At 46.1% G+C, this 12,272-nt stretch overlaps 1 protein-coding gene and 2 pseudogenes across 1 annotated transcript; all 3 read left to right on the forward strand.

Moving 5' to 3' along the window:
- Positions 1-2,357: 2,357 nt before the first annotated feature.
- LOC142791375 (fatty-acid amide hydrolase 2-like) lies at positions 2,358-5,919 on the forward strand. Its single transcript, XM_075885484.1, has 5 exons — positions 2,358-2,616; positions 3,645-3,764; positions 4,163-4,317; positions 5,472-5,567; positions 5,845-5,919. The coding sequence occupies exons 1-5, from the start codon at positions 2,358-2,360 to the stop codon at positions 5,917-5,919; spliced, it is 705 nt and encodes a 234-aa protein (XP_075741599.1).
- A 2,062-nt stretch (positions 5,920-7,981) lies between these two features.
- Positions 7,982-11,399, forward strand: LOC142786156 (uncharacterized; annotated as a pseudogene).
- LOC142791390 (uncharacterized) lies at positions 10,503-11,399 on the forward strand (annotated as a pseudogene).
- Positions 11,400-12,272: the final 873 nt, after the last annotated feature.

The following is a 12,272-nucleotide window of genomic DNA, read 5'->3' on the forward strand; positions in this document are numbered from 1 at the left end:
AGTAATTGATGGTTAGTATTGCGCTTGACAAGTGAATTTTGTTTTTAAGTAGTTTGCTGCTGATTTGATCGCGATTAGCCGAGGAGGATAATTTGAGAGAGTTAATTAACTTAAATATTCTATCAACGTTAATCTGGATATCAGACATTCTGGTCGGCGAGTGGAGTGGTAAGTGGGTAAAATAAATCTTTGAGCAGGGGAAATTACTGACCTAACGAAATCGTTAAGGAATGTAGCACATTTTTTCAGTTTGGATTAATTCGTTGTTAACGTTTGACAGCTGGAGTTGCGTTTGACGATTTGGCGGGGAGATCATTTGAAAGAATTTACGAGGGTTAGACTGTAGGATTGGTAACAGCTCAGTTGAGAAGAATTTGTCTTTGGAGGCTTTCAGTTCCGTAATGTATTCATTAGCAGCCAATTTGTACTGATCCCAATCCCTGGTGTTATTAAAAAGTTTTGCTTTTCATTAAAGGCGTTTTTTTCTTGATTATTAAGTAGACGTTATAGGCGTTGCGTAAACCACTAGTTATTTGTGTCTGTATTTACAAGGGAAGTGGGAATATGTCTGTTTTTAAGTTTACCATCGTGTTTTTATATAATTACAATTGGTGCTGACCGAGCGGGCAGTGTATGACCGTCGAAAGTCGTCGTAGAAGAGTGCAAGTTTGCGGTTAAATGCGTCGAAGTTAGATTTCTTGCAATTGGTGGATAATTTTTGCGTTGGGGCGTTCTTTTTTATAGGCAGAGAAATGCTGATATGAAGGTCACTGAGGGCAGGGAGCAAAGTCACATTTTTTTCATGTTTTCAGGTTAGATGTTAATAAGAGATCTAGGGTGTTGTCACCCCTCGTAGGGCATGTAACTGTTTAGTGCGGATTAAAGTCCGGAGTAAATTCAAGAAATTGCTTGGGTTCACTATATGGTGATCTTTTGGCTACTGAAAGTAACGACCAATTTATGCTGGGATGAATAAAGTCTTCGAAAAGGAAGATTGGTGCCTCGGGTGTATGTTTTTTTATTTGTTCGAGAGAAAAACGTAAGTTCTCGCAAAAGGAGGGGCTACTGTCTGGTGGACGGTAACATATTTCAAGCACTATTTTGCCAATTGTACTGTGCAGGCGTACCCATGTTAGTTCAATGTTGTATTCGTGAGTGATTAGTGAGGATGATAAGCTGTCTCTAACGACAATCAGTACTCCTCCACCTCGCCTGTCATGTCGGTCACGTCGCTATACTGTTATAATGGGGTCAGATGGAAAAACTTCGCAGTAATTGACGTCTTGTTCAACCACGTTTCTGTTAAAAGAGACGATATCGGCTGCGGTAACGTCTATGAAGCTTTTGAGTTCGTCACGTTTTGGCACTATGCTGCGTATGTTCGTGGTATGCGGCGATTTTTTTTTTTTGCTTATTAGCAACACGAAGAGCCTGTAAAATTATGGGGGACTGTTTAACTATACCGAAACATTGGGCTTCCTGCTCTCATACCTTCCAATAATGAAGCATGGAAACTATTGTTTTCTATACACAAAGCTGCCAATAATTTCTCACTGAGAAACGGTTTTTTTTACAAGACATTCTCTTCTTTTTCTTAAAAAAAACTATGATTTTTATGAAACTGGCGTATTATGCATAAGTATCAATACGATTAGTACTGTCGCCCATTCGATGTCGTCACCGATCATTATGCACTATGCTGGCTTTCATCATTGAAGGATCCCTCAGGCCATCTCGCTCATTGGGCGCTTCGCTTACAAGACTGCGACATCCGCGTGCTGTACCGCAACGGACGCCAGCATGCTGACGCTGACGCCCTCTCGCGCTCCCCTCTACCTCAAGACGACGTGCCCTGCTCAGTAACCTCAATTGCTGTATCTGCCATCGATATTGACACCCTCGCTACCGAACAGCGAAAAGATAATTGGCTCGCACCACTGATCGACTTGTTGTCTGATCCGTAGAATACGTATTGTAGAATACATAAAACACGTCAACTGTATTGTAGAATACGTGACTATTTATTGTAGAATACGTGACTATGCTTGCTCTTTACTTGACTTTACCTGACTATGCTTCTTTAGTCGCTGTCTTTGTATCTCTTTCTCAATGTATTTATTTGTTTCTCTCTCTTTATTTTTCTGTCTTTTTTTCTCTTTTTTCTCTTCTTTTCTCTCTTTATCTTCCTTTCACTGTCTTTCTCTTCGGTCTTTCTCTCACCTTCTCTAAGTTCTACCCTCCACCATTATAGCTGTGCTTTAAAAGTCTGACAGACCTCTTTGACAGTAAACGAAACAAAACAATATCACCGACATATTCACAAGGTGAATCATGTTAGAGGAGCTTGCTCGTAGGTAATGGGGGTGTTTCTTGGTGATATCAATTCTGCAGCAAGGCCTGATATCGAGCCTGCGCATGATGTGTACGTCGAAGGCAGCGTTGTCCGGCACGTGCCACGGCCGCCACTGCACATTGTTGGCCTCGCCATGCACCTTTATGCCATTGTGACCGCTGTTATGATTTATATGCCTAGCGCTCATAACTGGAAGAGGGAGCTATCAGGCGTTCACATCAACGGGGTTAACAGCAGGCAGGTGATGGGACTGCGCGTGGCGTGTATCTGGAGGCCCTGCGACTATTGCTTTAGATCAAAAACCTGTATTTACCATTCGCGTGCGCACGCTGGTACAATCTACTGTGTGTGTGTGTGTGTGTGTGCGCGTGTGCGTGTGCGTGTGCGTGTGCGTGTGTGTGTGTGTGTGTGTGTGTGTGTGTGTGTGTGTGTGTGTGTGCGTGTGTGTGTGTGGTTTGCCGCCAGTGGTGACCCCTGGCTGCAAACCTTGGTGTCGGCACGAGAGAGTTGAGACAGGCTCTTAGGCTGGTGGCGTCTGACGCGTACGGTTGTCTCTCGCAGTGGGATCCCGGTGCGCGGCACCTCGGGCTGTCTTCCGGGGGCCCTTGAGTTGAGTCAGGCGTTAGCGACACTGCCTTGTTCGTCATGTTGTGGAGTGTTTTGTAATTTTCCGTAAGGTTCTTTCAGCGTGTTGTGCACAATTGATGTTATAATGATTCGGCTGACGATATCATTGATCAAAAGCGGCTAAATAAATGTGAGTTGTTTGGTTTGTTCCGACCGTGTCTACTGTGTCCGTTCACTCCAAAGCTTGGCACTCTCCATTTCGACACCCCACAACCTCCACCATGACAGCTCTGTTATAAAGCCAATGGCGCATCGGGATTTCATTTAAGCAAGAAACGAATACATATTCAAAAAAGGGGAGAAATCTTTCTAATGAACAACACAGAATCATGCCACTGCATTAAAGTCATTTACATGTTAATGATTGTGGGAGAAGGGGATTCAGAAGAGAAATGACCGAGGTTAAGGAGGGCAGGAAAAGAGGAGGAAAAAGCAGGACCGTAGTATGTGCGTGTTAGAACGTAATAGTTTTATATAGGCCACATTGAAGTTTATCTAATAGGTTAATGACCTCGAGGTCCTTAACATTAATTTTAAAATGTTACGTTGCTGAGAAGGAGAACACGCAGGTCCCAGCGTAGGCTTAATACAAAACGCAGAAGAGTTTGCAATAATAAATGAAATAACGTTAATGTCTCCAACACTTTCTTTGTGTGACATGCAGGTGGAGAGGGAAGCCTCCTAGCCGCAGCTGGCTCCCTGATGGGCGTAGGCACGGATCTCGCTGGTAGCGTTCGAGTACAGGCAGCCTACTGCGGTGCCTTATCCCATAACTCAACTTATGGTGAGATTTTATGAAAAAAAAGTTTACAAAAAGAAGATTTTACCCCCTTTTTCTCTGCATTCACCCGCCAAAAGGGCCGGTGGTTCCAAGCGCTCTCTTTCTTAGATTTTGGCTTAATTCAGAATTTGTTAGCGACCATGTGTGATCGCACTTAGCGAAATCAAATACGTCGAATTTGCGCGATGAATTCCGTAACGTAGAGTACCATCTACTGACAAAAAGTATGAATTCTCATGGCTTTCTTGTTAAGTGTCCTCCCAATCAGGCCATCAAACGGACTCTGTTCCAATTCCGTTTACACAAACCAAATAATGCAGTAAAAATTTCACTTTTTAGACTTATTATATTGACCCTGTGTCGTTGTTTTATTGACTGTTGATTTTTCATCATAATTCTAGGTGTGGTGCCCAACACTGGCCTGCTTCCAGATGACGGAGAGAATCTAGAGCAGTACAACTTTGTGGGACTCATGTGCCGGTTTGCGGAAGACTTGTCACTGATGCTCAACGTCCTGGCAAAATATGCGGCCAATAGGCTCAAACTAAACAAAAAGGTGCGTGAACGTTTAACGGAATCCCACCCTACAAATAAAGAATTTTTTCAGCAGCGTTAAACACTGTATCTAGAGATACTGCATGAAAATACTTGATACGCGAGCATGAACAGAGAGAGCATCGCTCTCCGAATGCGACCCATGACTGCAACTTGAGAACGAAATAATTTTTTTGGAGTTTACAGAGAGATCAGGTGCCACCCTTGGTTTTGCTCGCTGCGATGAAATGTATACAAGGACACGCAAAGGCATTTACTTTTTTTACAATACGCCAGCGGGATTCGTCAGGTAATTAGGTCTTTTTTAAGGCAGTTAATAAGAATGTTGGGCAGTTACAACTCCTCACGCTTTCCCATAATATCTTACACGCTATTTCATATATTGCCCTTCTTACCAATTCAATAAAAGGATTGATAAGTAGGAGATGTGCTTTATGACGCAAGAGACAATGATGGCTAAAAACAACCCAACTCGAGAACGATCTAGAAAAAAGAAGTACAATGGCTTGAAAAGTTGCGCATTCACACAATCAGCTTTCTTGCCTTTGTTCTATACATGCGAAAGAAATACCTCACAATAATGGGCTGATTAAATGAGTTCTAATGTCATAATTGTACAAATTCTTTCTTTCGTTGCTACAAGCTGCTAACCACCAACTTGTTATGGCTGAAAACCTCGTTTGACTCAAGCGCAAGTTTTTTTTTGTTGTTTTTTTAGACATTTAGTTGCACCCAGTCGCCGTTTCTGTTTTAGAGAGCGTCCAGGAAGGAGACAAGCAGAGGGGCTTCATGTGAACGTGGCTGGCTTCATGAATCCGCGCTCTCTCTTTCTGTTGAAAATTTGCTACGAGAAAGCTCTCGCAAAGAGCATGACAGGCAGCCCAAACTCGTGATGAAGGGGGTTGTTCGGAGTTTACCCTAATACAAAATGGTGTCGATGCTCCGGTGGTATCTTTAAAACACGCATTTTAGAAGTTGGACTTATATACGTTCTAAGCTACTTTAATTGCTGGTATTTTGTAGATTATGTCTGTGTGTTCACACAGGTCTATCCTGCAATATGCATCTCTTTCAATATTTTCTGTCATAACTACTTTAAGCGTGAAGTGAAATTCTGCTACGCGAACGAAAACTGTCTTTTCCTTTGTGTTTCAGGGGAATCTCAAGCATCTGAAGGTGCATTACATGGACACGGAAGGAAGTTTGTACATCAGCCCTGTGACCACTGAGGCTACCAGAGCAGCTAAGCGGGTCTGTACTATCATAAAATATTTGACGAAGACACTTTGACGCATTTCATTGTAACAGAAACAGTGTGATTTGCATACATCCTGCACAGATAGGCACCAACGATCTCGCATTCACGCACGTCCACGCTATCTGTTTTAGTACTTGCACTCTGCGGCTCTGAGCAAATGTTAATATGCCTTGGAGAAGCAGGCGAAAGGCAGAAAAGTCTGTGACGCATGGTTTTGGTATTGCTAGACTTGCGTTAAAAAATCATGCACGTGTTCATGGCTCTGTGCAGGTCACCGATTACTTGAGGACGGCTCATGGAATCGAACCAAAGCGACTATACACCTACCAGAGGTGTGGTTCATGACGGTCACGTGGTTGAAGTTCGCAAGGAGCGCAGCCTTTGGCAGAGATGTTCAGGCCTGGCGGTTTCAACACTGTAATTAAACTGATCCGCTTCCTTGTCGGAGCTAACCGTCACACGCTCACCGCGATCACGTTATCCAACATGACGCCACTTTTCAGCTTCTGTTCGGAGCAGAATGCGCAAGCCTGCATCGCCTCCGTCGAAAGCGCCCGCGACCGCTTCGAGAAGACTCTCGGCGACGACGGAGTTCTCCTACTGCCAGCGGCCACGAAATCTGCCCCGTTTCATAACCAGGACTTGATGTTCTTCGATTCGCCGGGCATGACAGCCCTGTTCAATCTATTCAGGGTGCCCGTTACTGTGTGCCCTGTCCTAAGGTTGGTGGACGGATTGCCCCTGTGTGTACAGGTAGTGGCGAAGAGAGGAAACGACAGACTATGCCTAGCTGTCGCTAGGGAAATTGAGAGACACTTTGGTGGGTGGTCAGAGCTATTCGTGACACTGCCGAGAGGCTTTTGACGCCCTCAACCTGCTTTTACTAAACGATCTTCTATGGGTTGTTAAATATCTCTTATATGAATGGGCATGCATCACGTGAAATGGCATGAGCGCTACAAAAGAGGTGGCTTGTTTAACAGCGAGTCTCATAATCAGCCTTCTGTGACAGTTCCTTCTTGCTATGATTCTCAGATCATGCCTTGAAAGTAAGGAGAACGAGTGTGCTGAATCATTTTCATATCAGCTTGGTAGCACTCACAGTTAATTCTGTTGTCGCGGCAGAATTTTCGGAAAACAGCATGAAAAGTACTTCATGCTGTTTACCGAAAATTCTGGTTACCGAAGGCCACTCTGATAGGGTGCGAAGTTGCAGTGGTGTGCATGGCGTTGACTCAGTTGAAACGGACGTCGATTCATGTGCTGGTAGAATGGTTCGAAGCGAGACTCGGTGTAACGTTTGTTCGAGTGAGTGTTTGTTTGAAACGTAAAAACACAGGAAGCGGGTTGGGTTTCTGGTAAATTTCATCCCAGATAAACGAGCCGAAAGAGTGTTTCCACTGAACGGGCAGTCGAGCGTTGCGGGTGGTGGAGAGAGTGAAGCGAGAGAGAAGCGTGTTGCAAGTGGGTGGAGGAGCAACGCCACCGAGACTGACACAAGGCCGGGAACTTCCGTGGGGCCGTGAATATATGTCATCAGTAAAGGGCCCAGTCCCACGTGTCCGCTAAATGGCGTTGGTCCCCTGAGTGGCGGGGCCTCGGCAGCCTCGGCGCGGCGGGCACGTTTGGACGCGCTGTGAGCGTTCCTGGCGCGGATGCACGTTGCTGCTTGGATATTCGTTTCTGTGCGTGGTTGGGCAACGGCGAGGGACCTGTTTGGACGCACTGTGAGCGTTTGTGGCGCGGATGCTCGTTGCTGCTTGGATATTCGTTTCTGTGCGTAGTTGGGCAATGGCGAGTGACCTGTTTGGACGCGCTGTGAGCGTTCGTGGCGCGGATGCACGTTGCTGCTTGGATATTCGTTTCTGCGGGTAAATGGGCAACGGCGAGTAAGCTGTTTGGACGCGCTGTGAGCGTTCGTGGCGCGGATGCTCGTTGCTGCTTGGATATTCGTTTCTGTGCGTAGTTGGGCAACGGCGAGTGACCTGTTCGGACGCGCTGTGAGCTTTCGTGGCGCGGATGCACGTTGCTGCTTGGATATTCGTTTCTGCAGGTAAATGGGCAACGGCGAGTAAGCTGTTTGGACGCGCTGTAAGCATTCGTGGCGCGGATGCACGTTGCTGCTTGGATATTCGTTTCTGTGCGTAGTTGGGCAACGGCGAGTGACATGTTTGGACGCACTGTGAGCGTTCGTGGCGCGGATGCACGTTGCTGCTTGGATATTCGTTTCTGTGGGTAAATGGGCAACGGCGAGTAAGCTGTTTGGACGCGCTGTGAGCGTTCGTGGCGCGAATGCACGTTGCTGCTTGGATATTCGTTTCTGTGCGTATTTGGGCAACGGCGAGTGACCTGTTTGGACGCGCTGTGAGCGTTCGTGGCGCGGATGCACGTTGCTGCTTGGATATTCGTTTATGTGCGTAGTTGGGCGACGGCGAGTGACCTAAGTGTTTATCGCGTGTTATGTGTGTAGAACAGGCTCGTGCAGAGTTAGAATCAGCGCCGAAATGCCAGGAAAGTTTTGTGTGCCACGGTGCAACAGCAATTACAAGACAGGCCCCAAAGTGCACGTTTTTTCGTTCCCTCAAGCCGACGAAGCAAGACAAGCGTGGATACGTGCCATTCCACGTGAAAACATGGTCGTGTCAGCGAATGCCAGGGTAAGAAATTTTGAATGCTTTATAATTTCCTCATGGAGGTTGCTCCTGCCGTTGTGTGGCGAGCCTTGTAGTTTGTAGCACGTTACGCCTAAACGCGTCACGCAAAGCCCTGACTGTACTGTTGCTGCTACGAGGTAGCCGTACTGATGCTAGGATATGTTTCTTATGTTTAGGTATGCGAACGCCACTTTAAAGCCGAAGACATCGTTCGGGAAACAAGCTATATTGACCAAGCCACCGGCCGCACAGTGACCGTACCGCTCTTACGTTTGCGGCTTCGAGCTGAGGCAGTACCGACGGTATTCCCTGATTGCCCAAGCTACCTGTCTATAGAAAGCTTTAGAAGAGAGGACCCAGAGAGCAAGCGAATGCGCTTAGAGGCCGCTTCCTTTGAGAATGTGCTCGCCGAGTCACTTCTCCCTGCCAAAAAAAGAGGAAGAAGCAGATAAGCTTTGTGATTTGAAAGATGTCGCAAACTTCGTTCGAGGCAAGAAGCTGACATTTTAGCATGTCATCGAATGCAGTGACCACGTCATTTTGGCTCACATTTGTAATGATGACGCTCCTTAGATTAAGTACTCTGTTGTCGTAAAAACCGACCTAACTCTTACGGTAAACGTCGCAAAAACATCAGTGAAGTGGCTCGGGTCCAAAATGGTAGTTCCGTCCGTGATCGACAGCAAACGACGGCTGCTGGAATTGCTGGAAGAAGTCGAGGGGTTCGACAGTGCCCAGAGGTCAAGCTCTGAAAACTCAATCGCAGACATCTTCGAGACTGTCGCTTCTCTTCTGAACGAACTATACACAGCACAAGAAAGCGATAACACCCCCACCATTCAACTGCTCGCTGAGCAAGTGAAGTTAATGTCAACAAAAAGAGAACGACGGCGCTAATCTGTAGAGTTTATGGTGTACTGCTGCATACTATTTACTATATCGCCTCACGCGTACAAGTACATGCGCAGTCACGGGAGCATCATCATGCCACACCCAAGAACCATTAGGTCAATATGTTCGTCTTTCGGAATGAACCCCCAACTAGAGCATCAAGACAATACATTCCTCCGCTACATGTCCAAGAAGATATCCGAGTTGAATGAGCAGCAACGCTACGTGACTTTGATGGTGGACGAAATTCATCTAAAGCCATTTTTTGTTTATCAGGGAGACAACATCGCTGGTATCGCGTTGAACAGCACAAAAGCAGCAAATAGTGCATTTGTATTTATGGTACACAGCCTCATATGTAAGTTTAAGGAGGTAGCGCACAATGTTCCCATTCAAAAGGCTAATGGAGAATTTCTGCACAACATTTTAGGAGATGTCATTCACGGCTTAGAAAAAATTCGATACAATGTAATGTGTGTCATGACCGACAACAACGCCATGAATCGAAGCGCAATGGTGCCGTTTAAGTATTCGGTGAGCAAGGCCCCTCAAGCCATTTCAAAAAAATCACTGGCAAATGATTTCGTGTTTCCGCACCCATCAGATCCCCACAGGCCATTGTTCTTCGTCATCGACCCAGTGCATTTACTGAAGTGCGTGCGCAACAACTGGTTAAAACAAAATGACCAGTGTTTCTGGTTACCTGAGTTCGAACCAAGCACAACGGGGCAGCGGCGCATGCAGTATGCGTATTTCAAGACAGTTAAAGACGCATATAATTTAGAGAGTGAGCAGGTACTGCGGTACGGCTACACTTTGTCCATAAAAGCTGTTTCCCCAACAGACATCGAGAAACAGGATGTTAAACCTGCTTTGCAGGTATTTAGCGAGTACGGACCGAATGCACTTCGAGTCATTGGAGCCAAGCATAACCTGAAGCACTACGAAGAAACCGCCAGTTTCATTGATGTAACAGTGAGGTGGTGGAAGGTTGTCAACGTAAAGACTCCTTTCAAAGGACTGAGACTAAGGGATGACTTGCAAAAGCCAGTTTACCGTTCTCCATTTGACCCCAAGGTTTGCTTCTTGAACGATTTTTTGGACTGGTTGGAGGAGTGGAAGGAAAGGAGAGCGGATGCCAGTAAGTTGTCTGGTGAGACACATGGGGCTCTTATTCAGACGACTCGGGTGTTCATTGAAATCTGCACATATTGCTTTGAGGAGCTCAAGATGTCCTTTGTGCTTCTTGGGAAGTTCCAAGCCCCGCCGCGGTGGTCTAGTGGCTAAGGTACTCGGCTGCTGACCCGCAGGTCGCGGGTTCAAATCCCGGCTGCGGCGGCTGCATTTCCGATGGAGGCGGAAATGTCGTAGGCCCGCGTGCTCAGATTTGGGTGCACGTTAAAGAACCCCGGGTGGTTGAAATTTCCGGAGCCCTCCACTACGGCGTCTCTCATAACCATATGGTGGTTTTGGGACGTTAAACCCCACATATCAATCATTGGGAAGTTCCAAACAGGCCTTCTGGAAGAACGTTTTGGTTGTTACCGACGACTGGCTGGCTCGCAGTATCATTTGTCCGTAAGACAGATTTACGAGTGCGAGAACAAGTTGCGACTGCAAACCTCACTACCACAAATCAGCATGGCGTCCGCAATCGACAACGACCAAAATCAAAATTGGGAAGAGCTCCAAACGCAGGCAGCAGTGCCAAGTGGAAAATTCAACGTTGTTGTGACCTAGGAGGTGCTATCAAAACTGAAGGATATCATTCCAGTGGTTACCTATGTTGCTGGTTACTCGGTGCACATCGCTGTGAAGAGGTTAAAATGTGACAAATGCAGAGAGCTCCTCACAATTGACAAGACTGTCGCAGTTTCTCCGGAAAATCGCATGTACAGTCTTATCAAAGCAATTGACAGGGGAGGGCTGGTTTACCCAGCAATGCCAGCTGTGAATGCGGTGGCTCATAATTACGTTGTTGTGGAAGAGCTTTCCAAATGTGCCGAATTTTTAAAGGTTCAAAACCAACGTCAAGTAGCCACAGAACTAACACTGCAACTGCTCAGCGACGAGGAGCCTTCAGATTTCGACGTCTGTGAAAAGGGACACGCAAGTGAAGTGGTGCTCAAATATATATTGTGGTGCAGCACGAACATTCTGCTAAAGAACTTTTGCCAGCGATTGAACAACAAAGTTTCGGACCCGGACAACAAGTCTAAGAAGCGGAAGCTGCAAACTCTAACAAATAAATGAATAAAACAGCGATTGGTGTAAATATGAGTGGTCTCTTTTGTCTTTTCCTTCCTAATTTTATTCAGTATATTACACGTGTAGTACTTAAATTTAGGTGCACGTTAAAGAACCCCAGGTGGTCAAAATTTCTGGAGCCCTCCACTACGGCGTCTCTCATAATCATATGTTGGTTTTGGGACGTTAAACCCCAGATATTATTATATAAGTATATTACACGTGTAGCAGCAAACAAAGTCAGCCAAGCGCACAACTTATGCCCTCCGTAAGGCCCTGCGGCGCCCTTAGGGTGTCTGAATAAATAATATAAGGACTTCTGTTCAAACGTTCCCCCGCTTCCGTCGGCCCCATCCCGGCTACGTCACAGAGGCAGCCCCCCGGCCTGGAAACAATTTCCTCTAGGTGGTGTTGGGAGGAGCCAGCAGCTGCTGGGAGAGAGAGAGAGAGAGTGACGTCAATGTGAAGCTGCGACTAGACTTACTTGGCACCGCTCCAAGACCTGGGCGTGGGCAACGCGCTGCGGCACGTTCATACTCTAACGTGCGTACGGCGTTACCCACGTGAGTCAAAAAGATGCTTCGCACCTAAAAATATTACATAGTGACCGAAAAGAGGCCCCACCCGGTCACTTATTATCAACTGAACATTGGCTCATAGAGAAAGTGAAGCAAAACGACACCAGGAGTGTGTTCTTGTGCACAAACTTCGTTTGTTTCTTTAAGGAAAAGCGCAGCTAACATACAAAAGCAGTGTTGTTTCTGGTGAATAGGGACAGGCTTCTATTGATTACGTCTTCTGCGTATTCACAAAATTAGGTACCTTATTTATTTGTACTTTTATTTATTTATTTATTTATTTGCATACAAAGATACACAAGGACACATACGAAAGGAGAAAGCAAGC

The sequence above is a fragment of the Rhipicephalus microplus genome, chromosome 2 (assembly GCF_043290135.1).
Source record: "Rhipicephalus microplus isolate Deutch F79 chromosome 2, USDA_Rmic, whole genome shotgun sequence".
Lineage (NCBI taxonomy): Eukaryota > Metazoa > Arthropoda > Arachnida > Ixodida > Ixodidae > Rhipicephalus > Rhipicephalus microplus.

What these genes read in the sequence shown, in the direction of transcription:
- LOC142791375 (XM_075885484.1), top strand. Translation starts at nt 2,358, where the DNA reads ATGGGGGTGTTTCTTGGTGATATCAATTCTGCAGCAAGGCCTGATATC. An exon ending in ATCCCATAACTCAACTTATG is followed by an intron (nt 3,765 to 4,162) that starts GTGAGATTTTAT and finishes TCATAATTCTAG; the next exon opens with GTGTGGTGCCCAACACTGGC. An exon ending in GGCTCAAACTAAACAAAAAG is followed by an intron (nt 4,318 to 5,471) that starts GTGCGTGAACGT and finishes TTTGTGTTTCAG; the next exon opens with GGGAATCTCAAGCATCTGAA.